The 19,425-nt window shown below is 42.5% G+C and overlaps 1 protein-coding gene across 2 annotated transcripts; it reads left to right on the top strand.

Moving 5' to 3' along the window:
* The first annotated feature begins 310 nt into the window (after positions 1–310).
* Positions 311–18,884, top strand: LOC112570482 (calmodulin). 2 transcript variants are annotated; one of them, XM_025248916.1, is made up of 5 exons: positions 311–557; positions 14,563–14,593; positions 15,015–15,158; positions 15,777–16,019; positions 17,611–18,884. In XM_025248916.1, the coding sequence occupies exons 1-5, from the start codon at positions 555–557 to the stop codon at positions 17,637–17,639; spliced, it is 450 nt and encodes a 149-aa protein (XP_025104701.1). In that variant the 5' UTR covers positions 311–554; the 3' UTR covers positions 17,640–18,884. The 2 variants fall into 2 exon arrangements, with proteins under 2 accessions (XP_025104701.1, XP_025104700.1); XM_025248915.1 differs by lacking the exon at positions 311–557 and adding an exon at positions 13,393–13,689.
* The last annotated feature ends 541 nt before the right edge of the window (positions 18,885–19,425 follow it).

The raw sequence follows: 19,425 nt of genomic DNA on the forward strand, positions 1-19,425 counted from the left end.
CTCCTACCTACTTTGTGCTCGAGCGGGGAGGTCGAAGGGACTGGGGGAGGAGAGAGGAAGGAAGGAGAACTCAACAATTCAGACGTCTGGGCTCGTTGAATGTATAATGCATTTGCGGTGTAATCGTTGTACGAGAAAAGCCCACGCTGGCTGTCGATGGGGAGGGAATGATGGTCGAGGGGGGTTAGAGGAAGGGGATAAGGTGGAAATCGATTTTCCGAATCCGATGACGTAAGCCTCGGCAATGTTCGGCGGAACTTCGGGCGCACTGCAGATAGGCTGCGACACAGGAGCTTGGTGTCGAGATAAGCGAGGTGTGCCGCAGCTCGATCAAATCCTTGTCAGTGCCCCGCCAGCTCGCCCTGTCAGCTAGTCCCCCAGCCTGCCGACGGAGCGAAAAAAAGAATTAAAAAAAAAGAAAAGGACTGCTGGGCTGCTGAACCTGTGCCGAGCTTTTTCGCTGTTGACGTTCCGCTCCAGTCCTCGCTGCTCCACGGTGCTCACCATTTTGTCTCTACCGAGGTCTTGGTCCATCGTCTTCGGAAGCCTTCAAAATGGTGAGTAGAGTGCACATATGGTACATCTCTTTCGTGAGGCTTCGGCTGGAAAAAAAAAAACCCGAAGCTGTTTTGATTTTATTGTTCTAAGGTTAACTTGTATCTCTCATTATTCAGATAGTCTTCCTGCTGGTTTATTGTTCTTTGCCATTTTTTTTTCCTTTCTTCTTTTTTTTTTTTCTTCTGCTGCTTCTACCCCATGTGCGTTGATTTTAATGTTATGTAGTGTGTGAAGAATACTAAAAGTAACACCTGGAAACCAGCGGAGATTCCTTTCTATGGAAACGAGAGTCGGGTGACAAGCACAACCACCGACAGTCGAACTGATTTTGTCACCGATGTCGCGTCTGCTGAAGAATAAAGATAGAATATCACATACCTCGGTGGACAGGCAGAAGGGGAAGGGAAAGAAGCAAAGATGATCTTTTGGTAAACACTGTGACACTGATGTCATGTAGGCAGCTGCATGTAGGGCGTGGCAAGTCACCTAGCTAATTGTCGAGTCATCTAGCTAACTGCTAAGTCACATAGCTAGCTGCCAGGCCACCTAGCTAACTGCTAAGTCCCACAGCTAGCTGCCAAGTCACATAGCTAGCTGCAAGTCACATTTAGCTATGTGAAATGGCAGTTAGTTAGCTGGCAAGTCACCTAGCTAGCTAAGTCACATAGCTAACTGCTAAGTCACATAGCTACTAACCTGGATATCTCACTGGTAACTGGCTATTCGGATTTTTAGCTGGCAGTCTGATAACTACTAACTGACAAGTCGCATAGTTAACTGTCGAATATTCTCCGTGTCGCTTTAAAAAAGCAGACTTCAAATTACGGAGGAAACTGCATTTTTGCGTGAACCTCATTAAAAATGTCACAGCCGTTTAACCATTCTTCGAGTGGGGAAGAAAGTGAAGAAAATCAAAGTCGGAAAAAATGGCGTTTTGCATAATAAGTATACGTTAAAGCATTTCGCTTGCTGTTTGAATTTAAGTTTCTGTATCGTGGATCAAAGATTTAAAACAGAACAATTCGCAGCATAAACAACTGCACGTGCACAATTAACTGTGGTCTAGCAAACATCTCTGGTTAGAACTCTCGTTAGAATTCTGTTTGTTTGTTTGTTTGCTTGTTTGTTTGTTTGTTTGTTTGTTTGTTTGTTGTTTGTTTGTTTGTTTTGACGTTTCTCAATTGTCACTCAGAGCACCTCCGTTTCAAGTAGACTGATGTAATCGGATGCAGGAGGGAAACAAGCAAAAGTGTTCGCGTGCGACTTAAAAAGCATGTATAACCTCAGACACCATATAATAAGTCAAAGGAGGACATGAACCCTCCTGTCGTGTACCTCCCTAAATGTTTGTGACAGAAATCAGTTCAGTCCTCAAGGCTCCCTCCTTTCCCTAACGCCTGCGTTATTCCTCAATGACCTTTGACTTCTGTACCTTACTCTGATGACAGTTCCCAACGGTTGGAGAATAATCTTGTAGATGATTATCACACTGAACATACAGGAATGGATGGCATGTTACCCGGCAGCGCTGCAGTGACTCGGAATTCAGTATTTACCTTTGCATACAGCTCGCCGAATAACGGGGTTAGTTCTTGTCCGACAGCAGACCTTCGTTTGTCCCAACCCATGTAATTGAGATTAATGTGAGTCTTGCGTGCGTGGTAATTAAATGATAACATTCAGGGTATTTTCTAGAACTTTCCGAACTCGGATAGTCCTGTTGGTGCTGGTCCGGTTATTCAATCGTGTAGTTGAATTATATGGCTAGAAAACCCCCCCTACCACCACCACCCGGGTCTTGACCTCTTGCTTACAGAAGTTTCTGAGGACAGGTGGCAAAAGGTGAGACATCCGGCTCCATGTTTTGCGACAACAACAACGGCGAGTCATCTAGCCTCGTGATTAAAACAAAGCAGACAAAGCTTATAAAACATTCATCTCGTAGCTAAGGAAACAACAGGAGAGGGTGTGCAAAGGGTGCGAGTGAAAAGCACGCAAACGAATGGCGTGACATCCGGGCTACACAAACAGCTAAAGGACTCGAAAAATATTGTCAGCCTCTTTCCTTCAGAAGCATCCGAAGACATAAATAATCCGTCGACTTGGTGATGATGGAAAGAGGCGAGAACACACGACAGACAAGCATCGTATGAGGATGAGGAGACAGATATTGAACTATTCAAGCTCTCGAAATAAACCGCGGCCTGCGGCATGCCGACGGTGACACGTGCATGAAGGGAGGAAGGTGGGAGACGAATCAATGGTAATTCGTGCAGTCTTCGTGTTTTGGTGTGTTTTGATAAGCGACCAGCTGGTCACTGCCACAACACGTGACTTCCCAACCTTGTTCCTCGAAAGTTCCGGACTAACGATTGCTGTCACCATCTTTCTCGATGTTTCTCCATCAAATGTTCCTCTCGCCTCAGATGAGGTCGGATGATGTGTGAAGAACGACATCCAACGAAATTTCAGCCGAATAAAAGGTTTAACAAAAACATTCCGAAAAAGCAAGATTTTATTTTTTATTTTCAAAGTGCAGGATCAGCAAAAGTTTTTACTTCGTGCTTCTGTCGCTCGCTGAGTTCTCGTCGCTTTGATTGGTCAATGATTGTCTGGCATTATGCCGTTTCTATGACGACGTTCTTGCGTCATGCGTTTGATTTTCAAATTGCAAACCGGTTTGTGCTGTCGCTTTGGCGCTGGTGTCCGCACACACCGAGAACTGCAAGTAAGCCAGCATCAGCACATTTCCTGAGAAACTGGTCCTCGTCTCCAGGAGTGAGCAGTGCTCATTAATTACTCATGAGGGATCGGAAAGTGTTGGCGTGCGCGTGCGCGTGCACTAACCCTCCTCGGCAAGACAAGATGATGAGACTTGGACACACTGTTTGTGTTGTTTGTTTGTGTTTGTTGTTTGTTTGTTTGTTTGTTTGTTTGTTGTTTGTGTGTGTTGTGTGTTTGTTTGTTTGTTTGTTTTTGTTTGCCAAGCTATCATTTTTTTTAGGAGGGAGAGAGATTGAAGTTTACGACTTCTTCACTCAATCTATCTCTCCAGTGCAAATCGAAAAGCAAGCCATGGCTGTTAGCCACCAGCTCGTGGAGTGCAGCATGAACTTGTTAATCGATGACACGTAGCCACCGCCTGCAGGTGTCTTGGCAAAGAAAACCGTTAGGCGGGATTACCTGTGCTCAGGTGTGTTATGTTAGCCATCATCCTCACCTTCCGCCCAGCTTTCTGAGCGTTTTTCAAAAGTGGGCTTTGCTTGTCGGTGAATATGACTGCACTGGTCTAATGCTGAGCTTGAAAGGCGAGGCACAAGTGAAGAGAAAACAAGACAGACATCGTCTGACAGACATTTTCTGACAGAACTATTTCTCACTTGGTCTCTCCTACCCCACCCGTTCTCTCTTCCTCTCATGATGCCGTCTATGTAGAGAGAGAATGGTATACAGTTGTATGCATACATTGTTTGTATAGAGAATTGTATACAGTGTATATATATATAGACTGCCCACTAGTAAGACAGATGTAAGTAAGGCACGCATAGGTTGTGAATTCAGAACCCCTGTCTGGCACATAACACTTCTCTCCGAAGATGCCATTTTTTAAAGACTTGAGTAACGGACTCGCAAACAAACAAACAACACACATTGTACACAGCTGCATGGACCTCATGAGAGGGGGGTAGCTGCAGTGAGGGAATTGATGGCACCTCCCCAGGCGTTGTCCTCCTGTGGTTTGTCTCACGTCGCCGGTGACTTCACAGATTCGGAGGCTGGAATCGATTTCTCTCTCTCTCTACCCTCCTCCTCTCACTTCTCCATCCGACGCTGACAAGACAATCTCTTGTCTGCCTGACGCAGACTTCCACTCACTGGCTTCTACCGCGATACTATCGATGTTTGGTGTCACGTGATCTTGATGGGGACCAATGGCGGCGCGCAACACTTCAGCTCCGCTTCCGCTGCCTGAGTGTTGGTGGCATAATTAGGCGACGTGGGGAACCTGTGTATGTGTACCTGTGTGTGTAGTGTGTGTGTGTGCACACGTGCACCGATGACTAATCACAGTCATCACGAGTTGACACACATCACGTGTCCCAGGCGTGCGTGTATGTGCATGTGCGCGTGAGAGTGTGTGTGTGTGAAGGAGGGTGAGCGAGTCCATCTCCGGTCATGCACATGTGTGAGAGCGTGGAAGAAAGGTAGTCTGTGTTCCTTGCAGTCAAGTGTTTCCGTTCTTTGTTAATGCGTGTAGTGGATGAACGTCCACAGCGCCACCAGCGTCCTACGTCATCAAGCGGCAAAACTATGGCAAGATGGTGGTCAGGACGAGGTGCTGTGCGCATGCTGCGTGCCAACACAGGATGTGGATGTTGATAGTATCACTGACACTTCACAGTAGATACTACATACATATGTGTAGTAGATACACCGCTACACTATAGGAGACACTAGACTATACAGCTGATACTGCAACTATACAGCTGATACTGAACGCTTTGCAAAAATGTTTTGTCAGACGACTATCGGGACAAACAGTAACAGGGAAGTGTTGCAAGTCTGTCAACTAAAATAATGAAGTCGATCTATCAAGAAAACACTTTTTCTAGAAAGCCATGATCAAAGCGAGGCAGGAGGAAATGATGCGTGCGACATCTTCAGCTACTGATCAACAGAGCGCGAAGTCTGGGGATCAAAGGAGAAATATGAATGAAATGGATTTTATGTACAGCAAAACAACTGACTGGGGTAGAGAAGAAACTAAACATTTCTTCGCGAGCTTTTTTTTTTTTTTTTTTTTTTTGAAATAACCGTTGGGAAGACTAAGTAAAGAAATGAAGTAAAATGGCTGAAGAAGTGAAAGCTGGGTAGCTCTCAACGCTTCTGGACAATGGGAGAAAGAATCCGCTGTCAGGAAGGTGAAGTGCACGGAGCTGTAGAAATTTCGAGAGTCTGCAATACATCAAGCAAGACCCTGCATCCTGACCCACATCTGATGTGCTTCTAAAACTCTAATAACACCACGGGGCTGTCTGTAAGCTAATGGTCCTGCGCCATAAAAATATTCTAGTCTTTCGCACCCTGTTGTTACTTCTCTCCCTGGTTGAACGCCTGTGCAAACGGCAGCTAGTTAAAACCATGTTGCCACAAGAAAAAAGGTATTAACTCATTTTGTGAGTGCCAACAGAGTGCCTGTCGATGAAGATCAAACGATATTTAGTGACGTCACAAGAGTACAAGGGTTAACCAGCCCTCGGGGTGCATTGTATAATCGACAACTAGCGAAGCTTTTGGGAAAAGGGGGATGTGGACCTTGGGGAAGGGAGGAAGAAATCTCCTTTCACTAAAAGATGGCGACGTTCCAAGAGCCATTCACACTGAGGAAGGTTTTTTCCGGTTTTCTTGTAAAGAGAAAAAGTGGCGCATGTGAGGGTTTTCTGTGCCGGATTGAATAACCGTCTCCATGCCCTTTCAAACATAAAAATCCTCTTAGCGCCCGTTCTCTTTGTGACATTTATGAGAGGTTTAACTTATGAGAAAATGATATCAGCGCTCGTGCAACACGACTCTAGACTTTATATGTATCATAAACTTTCCCAATCTGTGTTCTGCTTGTTCAATAGTTGTGAAAGAGCATGTGTGACGTTTGTTCCACCTGCATGAACTCTTCGACCCTCAAGTTATATTGAATATTTTTAAGTGTGTGTGTGAGTGTGACGTTTGTTCCACCAACGACCCTCGACCCTCGAGCTACATTGAATATATTTATATATTTGTAGAGTGTGTGACGTGTGATTGTTGATATCGTACACAAAGCGTTGTAACCTGGTGACGTGCTAGTAAATTGCACTTAAAAGAAAGGGGAAAGCTTGTTCTTGGTGCATATTGTGTCTTATCGCGAACTTAAGAATCTCCTTCCTTCTGCCGGCAATGAGGACAACAACCTCTCGCGTGAGAGAGAGTGTCTGGTGCGATTGCAAGTCTCGCCAACTGACTTTTTTATTACAGTTTTGACGACTACGGCGATGAACAGCAGCCTACGCACAGCACTACACTATGCACTCTGTCTAGCTGATATTTTTTATCCTTTTTTTCCCTTTCTCTCTCTCACACACACAAGCAATGTTTTTGTGGATTGCGTGTCTGAACGTGAGACAAAGACTGTCTGTGTGTTTAGGGTGTGTGTGTGTTTGAGAGAGAGAGAGAAGTTTGTGTGAGTGTAGTGCTGCAGGCTATCAACAGATATGTTACCAGGCCATAACATACTACAGATGCAGACATACAGCACACGGAGGCATAAAGGTGCAGACAAGGAGTGGAGCGAATGAGGAGAGAATTCCGGCCTACTCAGATGGCAAGACCTTTTTTATCCCCGGTTTTTGTAAGACACCCACACTGCCAGCTACCCGCTTGTTTGGGTTTTTACCTCGGTGATAACCTCTCGTCTACCTGCATGCCGGCTAATCTTGACACTCTATCTGCTGAACTTTGGTGACGGATCTCAGCGATCAAATCCACTCAAGTTTATTCATTTAACAGACAAAGTCACAGAACATGTTTAGTTTCACAACAAACCCTTGTCTCAACACCTTGAGTACCTGTTTATTTCCGCACAGTTATGCCAACTATTTTTCTCAGACACGATCTGAAGTATATCACCTACACTTCTGTCACTCCTGACAGGTTTTTTCCCCCATTGTTCAATAGGAATCGAAAAGAAAGAACATCAAACTTCAACACTTTGTGTACAATGAACACCATCTATCAACACGTGTGATTGCCTTTGTTGACAAATCTCCGAACAGTTTTGATACGTTGTCTTTTGATCCTATCATGTGCAGTCGCTGTCACAGCTGGATTGGGTTTTGATGTCACAGCTGGTTGTATTTAAACCAGTTTCTTTTTCTGTTTATCGCCTCGCGTTTCACTCCACAGCAACGACAGACCGACCAGAACAGGAATGCTCTTATGCTGAGGGCAAAGGTTATTTTTTTAAATCGTTGCCGGGTTTGTTTGTTTTTTTTTTTTCCCTCTTTTTGTGCGGGTACAAAGTTACCCGCAGAGTCAGTCTGACGTCACGGCGTGAGGTGTGGTTGGTGATATCAGTAGAGGAAAGAACTTTGCTCTGTCGTCGGTCGTCAGGACAGGTGGGAGTCGAGAGCCACGTGACTGGGAGCGTGCAGTCCTGAGCAAACACTATTGTCGTCGATATCAGCCCACCTGGGCTGTTGATGACGCATCACACCTTCCACCTTTTACCTGCAGACCTCACAACATGTGTGACACGCGTGAACGATCGCTGCTGGTTGAAAATAAGAGAGTGAACACCTGTGTGACGTGCTGAGGTCGTCACTATACCTGCATGTCACATCATACAATACTTTGAGAACCACTGCTCTAAGGTACTAGAAGGTGCCATATACAGTTTTACAACATACTTTTTGTTCAGGTTGTTGTACAGCCTTCAGTCATTCTTCCCTTCGTCATCCTCCCCTTGACACTTCTTTCATGTCCCTGCCGTTTATTTATGTTTCACGTCGACTTTTTTCTAGTATAATAGGTCTGGGGAGGAGGTTGGGGGAGGAGAAGGGGAGGGAACGACGGGGACTACTTGGTATTCGTGTATAAATACGTCTTTGGTGTGTTGTCAAGCATCGTGGAGCAGGTCTGACATCCGTCACTGAATTACTGTCACTACATCCGGGTCTTTCGTCCTGCCTTTTTTTCTTCTTCTTAGATTGTATCATTTCGCAAAAAGGAAGGAAGAGGACTTTTAATGCATCGTTTTTAATCACGAAAGGGCAAAGTAAAGACTATAGTTTGTACTGAGGATGTCCGTTAAGAGTTGAGATTGTAAAGGGGTGATAAGTGTCACAAGAAACAGTCAGCATCGAGAAGTAAACTGTAAAATCGAGAACGGACACACAACAACTGTCTTGTTTTTGTAGGTATTTGCCTAAACACCTTATTTCTTAGCACAAGTACTTAAAACTTTGGTATATTATAGTATTACAAAATGGTTTAAATATGTATGTGGTTCAAAAGCCATGAACTGCCCTTCACCGTTACTGACGGCCATATTGACGACATGCATGCCGCGTTTTCGAGATAAATGTTCAGGTTTTTGTTTTTTCGTTTCACTGCCAAGCTAATGAAAGTAATCTAGGAAGATAAAGAATACTGCAGTGCATGTTGTGTATACCTCAGAAGTCCCTACCCACCTACCTCTCCCTTTCGCGCCTTGCACACGGCACTACTCGCACACCCGCACACTTGGCCGCGCAGTCATGCATTAGTAATTAGTGTGTTGCGGTCTCTGTACCGCCGCCAGCAACATTCCTCCCACTAATTCATCCTCCAGTACATCGTCGCTTTCCTCTGCCAACATCGGGTGTCTCTTCGTTTCCATGTGCCGACTCCTGATAAAATCCGCGCCGAGTTCTCACTATAAACTATCAAGTTTATTTGGCGTTCGGATCCCCGAAGTGCCATCAAACTTACCTGGTGCCCTGACCCACTTATCCTTCCCAAAGTGCATTCAAGCTTACCTGGCGGTCTGACCTCCTAAAGTGTCATCAAACTCTCCTCTCTCTGAACCCTAAAGTACCATCAAACTTACTTGGCGCTCCCGAAAATGCCATCAAACTTTCCTCTGACCTGGTAAAGTTCCATCAAATTTACCTGGCGTTATCACCTGTACAGGCAGCAATACCCTTTACGAGTGCCTAAGCTGATATTATATCTTCCAGAATCTGTACTGTTCACACATTAATTGCATACCTCCATCCTTCCTTCCCCCCTACCCCTACCTTTCCTCTGCAATCACTGCGTTGTATCACTTTCGTTCTCGCGTTTGCAAGTGTCATCGGAAGCATCTTGCACACTGACTCCACCTGGCGAAGAAGAACTAGATAAAAGGCCAAACTCTCGCTTTGCTTAAACCAGAGAATATATTAGAAGAATCCAGAAACGCCCCCCTTTTTTTATTCCAGTTGAATTCTATTTCAAGAGCAATCCCATACTTGTGTTAAATATTACGGTTTGTTAAAAGCGAGTCGTGTTCACTGGAAAAAAAAATACCCAGGTGATGTTGTGGCAAGACCTGCACTGTCATGTCGTAATGTCGGGTGGAGGAAAGGCCAATAATCTCAAGTGTCTTCAGTCGGAATTGGAAATGCATTTGTCTGCACTGGATTGTGAACTGCTTTCAATGTAGGGGTAGATTAGTGGGGTGGAAGACGAGCAGTGCGGTCGGCAAGACGACCTTCTGTCGGACTGGATCCGCAAATGGCATTTTCCTTGCTGTCGACATCAGATCTGATGTGAGCATAGAGAACTACAGCAGTCAGGTCTACCCTGGCTTGTTCCACGTGTACTTGTGTGGGGTACATGCCAAGCTACTCTTCCTGGTTTTTGTTTGTTTATTTTCTATTTTATGTTAGCGTTTCAGATCCTGGTTATATGCTTGTTTGTTTGTCCTGTTCCATTTTGAATATTTGTAGAATTCACTGATTTAGAAGATGGTTGTACAGCATGCCTACCTCGTTTCAGAAATGATTTCAAAACGGATGCAGTACAGACAGATGACACTAAATGTGTACTACAAAGTCGTGGACAATAGCACTCTAGAGAACGATGGTAGTAAAGGTATGTTACATACAGTACCCTGGCACTGACTGTAGGCTTGATGTACAGAAGGACAACACTAACCGTCTGTATTCCAGTAGGTCAATGTGTCTGCTCTAATCACACTCCTGGGTAGCGCCCGATAACTACCCTGACGAGCAGCGGCTGTCGAGAAACTCTACGGTCGGGTGGGGAGAAACTGGGGTAGAGAGAGGGGAGAATGTTTTTTCGCAGTTACACACGAGCACGCAAGCTCGTCTAATCAACGCTACCCTCGATAATCGTCAGAGTTTGTCTGCCTCAAGCTTCTCCGCGGCCAGAGGCTTAGGGATAATTCGTCTCCTTTTTTTTTAACGGTTGTTTTGGGCGAGTGCAGTCGTCAGTCATTTTCGTCTAGCCACGCATGATGAGATGTCTGTCCAGGTAGATTACCTGCTGGTCTCTGGCCAATTTTCACGGAAGGGGACAAGCTGTTTCACTAATGTCAGCGGCGAACAGCCATGATTTTAAAAATTAAAAACAGATACGGTAACGAATTTTAAAGCACATTTCACTGCTTGCTAGTGAGTTCAATGTGCTCTTGTTGGTTTTTTTTATGTTGTCTGAGTGGACAATGTTTGGTTGGTTGTTTTTTTCGGGTGTTACCGATTGCTTATCAAGAGCTGCGCGTGTTGGCGGCCGTGTGGCCAGTAGTCACGTGACTTGTAAAGGACCAAATACATTCTGTAAAGGGTTCCGACGCTTGCAGCAGATCCGTCGGCGCGGATGTCCACTGCAACCCGGTGGAAGACAACACACCTCATGTGCCGACACGTGCTGTTGCTGCGTGCAAGAGGTGAGGTCAGTGACCTCTGTCCCTCACGTGCTATAGTAAAAACACACGCGTCTGTGTGTGTGGTCCTACGAGTATCATCCTTTTCGTAGCCTTGTCTCAGACATCCTGATATTCACATCAGTCAGACATCCTTTCTGGACGTCCCAACCTTGCCCCTCCATCTTCAAGCTGGCCGTGCCAGGGGGAAGACATTCTTCGCACATTAACAATGTTCTTGTTTGCGAGGGGCGGGGTGGTGAAAGAGTGTTGAGCAAGGCAGGTGAAGTCTGCCATGAGCCAGAGGTGTGTATGAAGGGGTGGGAGGTGCAGAATATTACTTGCTTCACCTGTGAAAACATCTGTCTTGAACTTCCTTACATCGAGAATTTGAAATAGCAAAGAGGTGCATGCACACAGCACTTGAAAATTCAATGGTAGCTTCAATCTCTTAATTGACTTAATTAATTGACCCTCTGTGCTAGTGTTTAGTGCATCAGTACATATTTCTCTAAATAACTACTAAAGGCCATCCTAAATCGGACACAATGCCAAAGCATAAAATCACTGAAGTGCCTCCAAGTCCCAGTGTATTGACAAACAAGTCTGGACGCAGCATCTAGATTAAAGTCGATCCCTATGTCCCCTAAGACCAACGGTTTCCTATGACCTTCACACACAGCTTATTCCAAACTTCAGTCAAACATTCGACTCTACATGTCCTGTTAAATGCGCCATTCATTTATTGTGAATTAGACGGGTGGATTTCACTAGAAGAACATTACCCCATTGAGTCATGTCAGCTCTATAGTGTTCACGAAAAGAGAGATTAATGTGTCAAGATTAGAGAGAATAAATAATCCGTTGAGAGCTGAGAGTTTTGTAGATTATTTGTCCTCTCCTGTAACACCTTGACGAGTCGCAGTTATTAACAGACCCGCCGTCGTGTGAGATCTGCTGGTTCCATAGCAATAAATCATTTCCTCACTAATGCAGCCTGTTTGCTGAGCGGTCTGCCAACAAAATACTCCGTTCCTTTATTATCAAAATGTTATCAAGATCCATTTGTATTCACGAGGCCAGGCTACACACCGAACCTGCTTCCCAGCAGTGCTTGCGTTTTGAAGCAGGTCGCTGTTTGAAATCTTGTGTCCGACCTTTTTTCTCCGGTGGAGCGCGAACGCACACAACTGCTGTCACCAGTGTAACAAACACAAACAAGAAAAGGGGAATTTTTCAGAATACCCACAACTTGAAGTCTTAATTTAAGCACAGCCATTTATATTGTTTCATTACTTGTGAACTGAGCTAGAGAACAAATTTATAGGTGTTGAGCTCAAAAAAAGCCGGTCGTATGTCAGGCTAACCCTAACCTAAACCAAACCCTCTGGGTCCTAATCCCACCCTTCTATCAGTGACTAGGAATTACATCTGCCTAGGGCGGGACAAGAAAGCTGGAGAGCGGGAAATGGAGCGCATTCCGCCCTGTGTGACGTCACAACATGGGGCTGTGTGGTATGTGACAGTTTGTCTTGGGATGCACGGTCACACCAGCAAACTTGCTGTGTCGCGCCTCGCAAACACCAAACTTCATTTGCAAGGAAAGCAACTTGTTTTGTTTGAAGGGGGTTTGCATTTTATGACCATTCAAAACACTCACAGCTCTGCACCTGTCAACCTCTCACATGTACAGCAGTCATTATTGGTGATTGATATAAATAATTGTACAATTAAGGTTTATATTTTTTTAAAATTCTGGGACAGTGAGAAACAATTTTCGGTAGGATGTATAACTGTTACATGAGTGCGGTGCCCTTCCCTTGCGTTGTGCAAGAATATCGAGCGTAGAAATTTCCAGGTGCAAATTATCAAGTCGAATTAATGGATCTCAGGAATTACTGGTGGCACCTTAATTCGCCTGCAAATCTTTCAAACCAGTTTCTTGTGACGATTATGCACCACCCAACTATACCCTTCTTTCCACCGGCGTGACGGTTAGCACCAACGGTTTCAAATTCGCGCCAAAAGGTGTTTCAAAAAAAAAAAAATCCAGGCGGGGCGAGAAGCAACCGTCTCGACATTTATACGCTCCAGCAAACGTTCGTCAACTCTTTCTTAACATCTCAACGTGTCTCTGCCAGCCCGTTCCTCGTGACTGTTGTCTGCTTCTGAAAAGCTCGTTAATGCATATTTCAGACTGCTGAGTTTCATCGAACAGCAATAAGCGACAGTTTGCATTTCTACGGCCATCGACCGCCACAGCCCGCCAAAAGAGCTGCGCGCCATTAACACGATTCTCTAAGCGCGCTGCTGTTTGTCGCATTGCAGATGTTGGCCAGCCAATAGCCGGCGTCGTTACAAAGTCCTGGCGTTAGCAACATTTGCGCTTGATTCTGAGGCACAGCAACCGTTAGGCATATGTGAAACAATGCTAGTTGACAGGAAGTAGTCCGCAAATACAGACTATACTTGTACCTCCATTAGTCCACTGTTTGAAAACTTCAGTTTGTTACGAGTAGTTCTTCGTATCGGAACTCAACACATCGAATTTCTTGTTTGAAGGTGGACTTTATTCTTTTGCCGGCACGAGGTGGCGTAGTAATTAAGTGTGATAGCTTAGTAGCAAGTACGTAGTATCGTCCTGTTTCGAGGGGGTCGCCGGCTGGCCGTAACGTTCAAAATCCGCAATGGTAAGTCATTTATTTACCCCATCCTAGCCTGCAAGTATATTTATTTGGTCGGGTGATCGACTTTAAATTGAATCCTCGTCATATTTTTTCCATTTTGGTGTTGAAGCGAAGCCTGGACTGTTTTGTAGCGCCAAAAATGGTAAAGTTCCTGAAAGCTAGCCTTTCAGTATTTGTCGTTTGAGCACGTTTCGTATATAAAATAACGTTCGCGATATTTAATTGAGAAGTTTGTATTTTCTTGTCGTATTGCTGCATACATGAAGGAAGATCAGTAATATGATCACATATGGGTTAACCGGCATCGAACAGGTTCATAGCCTGAAGGGTGGGAGGGGCGATTCCGGAAGAGCATAGCGCCTGCATGTGCAGTGTGTCATCTAACATGTCATTGTGGGTGCGTCATGGCGTGTCCTGCACTAACCTTTCACTGAACGGCTGCGTTCAAATACGGGTGTTGGTCACCAAGTAATTAAAAAAGGTGATTTTTTTTTCAAACGAGAATTTCTTACTTCTGGAGGATCACAAGTGCAAACCTCCAACTCACACTTATTTAGGTTACCGTTATTTAAACTTCTCAGGCGAGTGCATGTGTGCAGACAGTATGCCCCAAATTACACATATCTGCAAATAAGTGGACTGTAACTTTCTCATGACGAGAATATATTTAATACTTTTTGTTGTTTTATGTGTTTGCTGCAGCTGAATACAAGCTTGTTACTCTGCTGTTTATTCTGTTGTCTGTGTTCGTTATGCAGGATTCACTCCCTCACTAACATTTTTTTTTATTCAGGAGGAAATGCTTGCTACAATATGCACTTCATGTTTAAGCAGCTGATAGTATATGAAATAATAGTTGTTTTATTATGTTTTCAGGCAGATCAGCTTACAGAGGAACAGATAGCTGGTAAGTGCATTTTGCTTTAAAGAGGAAGTTACGTATAAATTGTTTTACTTGTGTGTTTGTTTCCAGTTAAATCTGCTCATACCGCAGTGTGAGTGCAACTTGTTATCAGACTTTATCCACAGTTTCTTAAAAATGCAAATGAAAAGTTATTATTATGGCATCACAAATGATATACATTAAAAGTGAACTTAATGTAAGTTACATGGATTCGTGATGATTGGCTGTGTGACAAACATTTTGCTTTTAGTCCAAAGATATGGGATTTTCTTTTTTGTAAACTAGATAAGGACTCTCCTATAAAGCAAAATGCACCTTAAAAAGATACAACTTCAAGTAGTCAAACTTAACAGTAATTTTAAAAAAAAATAGAGTTTAAAGCTAATGTACCCCTGCTCTGATGTGCTGCTGCTTATGTGTGCAGAGTTCAAAGAGGCTTTTTCGCTCTTTGACAAGGATGGAGATGGAACCATCACAACCAAGGAGCTTGGCACTGTCATGCGGTCACTTGGGCAAAATCCAACAGAAGCAGAATTGCAAGACATGATCAATGAAGTAGATGCTGATGGTTAGTTGTTTTCTTTATCTCACAAATATTATGTAGGCTTGCCATATTTTGAAAATTTTGCTTATGAGGAAGTAAGTGATTACTCATTTCTTTCCTGCGATGAGAAAATAAATTGAAGAAGTTTGATCATGTGTCATACCCCATCCCATTACTTTAATCAGGAAACTTTAAGTTTATTTTTACTGCTATATGTATGTCATTTAGGAAATGTTCTGTAATTTGTTACTTACAAAGAATGGTGTCAAAAGAAGGTGAGTAGTAATGACTAGTGAGAAACTTCTTGTACATGGAAAAGAAAAACTGAAGAGTACACAAAATATTTAAGGGCAAACATGTTTGTATTCATAGAATGCAGAAATTGTTTTGATTTGCCATTGAAAATAGTGCTGGACAAAAATCTTAGGTGGGAGCTGCAGGCAAACTAAAAACTTTTTTCAGAAATATATGTGCAGAAATGTCAAGTCTGTGAATGCAAGCAATTAGTTGAATGGTAGAGGTAGGACTATTTGCAGGAGGGATGAAAGGTTGCCTTATGAGTAAGGGGGTTTTTTTTCAGTCACTTCATATATGAGGTTATGTTGGCACTTTTGATTTTCTAACAACAAAAATTTTTTGCAGGCAATGGTACGATCGACTTTCCAGAGTTCCTTACAATGATGGCACGAAAAATGAAAGATACAGACAGTGAAGAAGAAATCAGAGAAGCATTCCGTGTTTTCGACAAGGATGGCAATGGATTTATCAGTGCAGCTGAGTTACGGCATGTCATGACAAATCTTGGAGAAAAACTGACAGATGAAGAGGTGGACGAGATGATTCGAGAAGCAGATATTGATGGTGATGGACAAGTAAACTATGAAGGTAAGGAAATGTAATGTTTAACAAGAGCCAATTATACTAAGTGGGACTGTTGTCCTCACTTTTTGTCTGTGTATTGCAGCACTTTTCTTAAATTACCTGGGATAGAAGAGGGCATATGTATACCCATCAGGTATTTTGTAATGCCCACCCACAGTTTTCTCTGTAGTATGCTTTGTCCATCAAATAAATAACTGCTTTGAAAATGTTCTATGCTTAATACAAGTTCATTGTGTGGAATTGTTTGGTGGCATGGGGAAGAAGATTAAAAGACATTTGAAGCTGATATATATAAAGTCCAGTTAGACCTGTAGATATTTTTCAGTTATCGGAACAAGTGTCGCGTGTGTGTGTTTATAGTAAGTTTGACATGCAACTGCCTCGTCATGTGTCCCATGTTTACAGTATTTGAACAAGTAGCCTAAAGTTGTGCCACCAATACTGCACATAGATCCTACTGTGTTGTGGTTCACAACTAGCTGACATCACAATTATTGGCTTTTAACAAAAGTTTGTCAGTATCTTACCCACCCCTGCCCCGCCCTATTTAAAATAGATAATAAATATTTAGATATATCTTTACTCGGATCATTACTGCTGGTTAGATGAAAACCTACTAGACATGATCATAACTATGTTTAAATAAAAACCTTGCTTCATAGATTGCTAATCTCTCAGATTGAAAACGTTCCAGTTTCCTTTAAAAATCTAACATTCTCATTACATTAACTGGTGTATATCAAGCATTATAGTAATCTATTTTATCTAAGTGGAAAGGTTTTTTTTCTTTACTAAATTTTATTCTTACTCCCATCCAGGTTATTCTACCTTATTCTAAGGTTAAAATAACAAACTATTTGCAAGTTGGTCTTTTAACTAGTGTCTGTACTACACCCTGTACTTTGCTGGTTTTGACAGTTTATCCCCTTTTACTAGTAGACAACATGAGGTGTCAGATGAGCATTTTTAAAAAAATAAGGAAGTTGCGGGGTACAAAGCCAATCATCAGCACATGTCAGTATTTTGAATGAGTTGACTTAAATTGGCAGGTTTCTAAACTTGTACATAAGTCTTGTCCTGGAACACATTCATATGAGTTCTAGAGTGAAAACCCAGCAGACTAGGTAGACTTCTCAATATTCTACTGTTATCTCTGACATCTCAATGTGGATTACAGTGAAAAGCTCACTGTGTTCTTGTTTTTAATGAAAAGTTTTAGTTGAATAAGTTAAAGATTTGCATGCTTTGATTTCTTGCATGTAGAAAGCATCAATAGGGTGTTACATGTCTGATCTTAAACTACAGCTTCCAGCAGTCAACTCTAATCATCATGCAGCCATTAGCCACTGCTTAATGGCACAGTAGCAGACAGTATTACACAGTGAATAATTTTGGAGCTGCCTGTTAACTGCATAGCCAGCCACAAAGGGAACTCAGTCTTGTGTATTATTTGCAAGATTTCCTCCAGAATTATGCAGGTAGAAGATTAAAAAAAATCTACAGAAAGCAAGTGTAAGAATTCTTTCTACCTAGTAGTAATTACCTATCATCTTGAGTTGTGCTTACTGAAGAGGTTATATTTTCTGTGTTGCAGAATTCGTGACAATGATGACCTCAAAGTAACTCATGGCATGGTGTTTGGTGGAAATGGACATTTTCCTTCATTCTGTACATCAAATCTACTCTTCGTTACACGTTGGGCTCAATGTGTACAGCACGTATGCATGAATCAGCCAGTAAATGAAGTGTGGTTGGACCTGCACACTCAAGCCTGTTCAGGGCCCAGCCAGATGCTGTACAGCTGTGTAATGTTGCTGCAAGTTCACAAGACACGAGATCCTGCAGTTTTCTGAAAATATCCATTTTTAAATATTCATAGTTGCTAGCATTTTCAATTAAACTTTCTTCTTTCATCTCTTCCTTTTGTAATTCTTTTTATCTTGCAGATAATTGAAAGCTCAGTTGTTGGTTCATGAACATTTCTTGTCTTTGTAGTTTGCACCAAAGAGTGCTGTAGTGTTTTGTCGCACGATGCAGGCATGGCCTCATGTAGTCACTAATTCTGCACTTGTAGATCAAATAATTAGAGGTAATATCTGCCCAGCATTTTGCATACCAGCGAATCAGACATATCAGGTAAAAGAACCAAGCATTCCAATTCAGTAACGCCCATTTTCATCTGGCTTATTAAAAATATTTAGAGGGGAAAAAATTAAAAAGTAAAAAAAATTGTGGGCAAGGTTTCAAGTAACTTTATAAGCTGTTTTGAAAAAAGATGGGTACAAAATGGCCAGCATCTGTGTAAGTGTTGAGAATCTGAACAAAAACTTCATATATATTAATAATTTGTTAGACAAGATAGATGTTGACATGTTCCATGAGTTCTTCTAACATCGGTGTGAGTATTGCAAAAGCAGATAAAGCATCATTTGCTCAGATGGTCAGGCCACACAAGTTCAAAGCTATTGCCTTCCTTTTCACTCAACTTGAAAAAGGAAACTACAGGCAGAAGACAAGTGTCCCGACTGCTGTTGCACCTTCAGCGAGTCTTGGATCTTCTACAGAAGCATCCTACGACTCTGCTTAAGGTGGCAGGAAGTACTGCTATCGCACACATTGATGGAATTTTTCTCATAGCTGCCATTGGCTGCATGTACCATCTGACATACATGGATTCAAAAACTTTCCCAATCTTTTTTCTCTTCCCCCAGCTGTTCAGCATTTCATCTTGTCTGTTACCAGATGGAGATGTAAATTTTATTTCTGCCTTTATGATCATTCAATTCTACAATTTTCTTGTTTCACTCATCTTTTCATTGACTCTCATGGATCTCATTATCATAATACACCTGGATTCTTTGACCAGTATTATTGTAGTTTGTCTTTTTTTTTTGAAAGTGTGGAATGTGGCTGAATGTTGCATGAGCCCCTTAATAATAAATGAATAAAGCTATTTTGGGCAAGTTATGTTTTCAGATATACATGTAAGCATGGTGTCATGTTTGCAAAACTTTTGAGATTGCTGCATTGAGCAGAGGGGATGATGAAGGTCTGCATTTAAAAACAGGGTTATTAAAAAAATTTAATTGATCTGCGGCTACATAAAATTTTGCCATTTATGAAATGAAGAGGTAGCTTGATTTTTTTTATAATCACCTGGAATATCCTAAAGATACATTTCATAGAGATCATTATGATGGATCTTATGCAAGCAAAATACAGAATGGTCATAACTGGACCACATACAACAGGAATATCCAGTGAGATGGCTATCTTCACATTGCAACACATATAGGTCAACATTTTAATACATACTTATTATGATTTGAAAGGGGAAATAAGGTTCAATATTTCTTTAATCACTGAATAAATATGGAGTGGGCATTCTTAACCCTGAAGGGAAAGATGA

Source organism: Pomacea canaliculata, linkage group LG8 (assembly GCF_003073045.1).
Source record: "Pomacea canaliculata isolate SZHN2017 linkage group LG8, ASM307304v1, whole genome shotgun sequence".
NCBI lineage: Eukaryota > Metazoa > Mollusca > Gastropoda > Architaenioglossa > Ampullariidae > Pomacea > Pomacea canaliculata.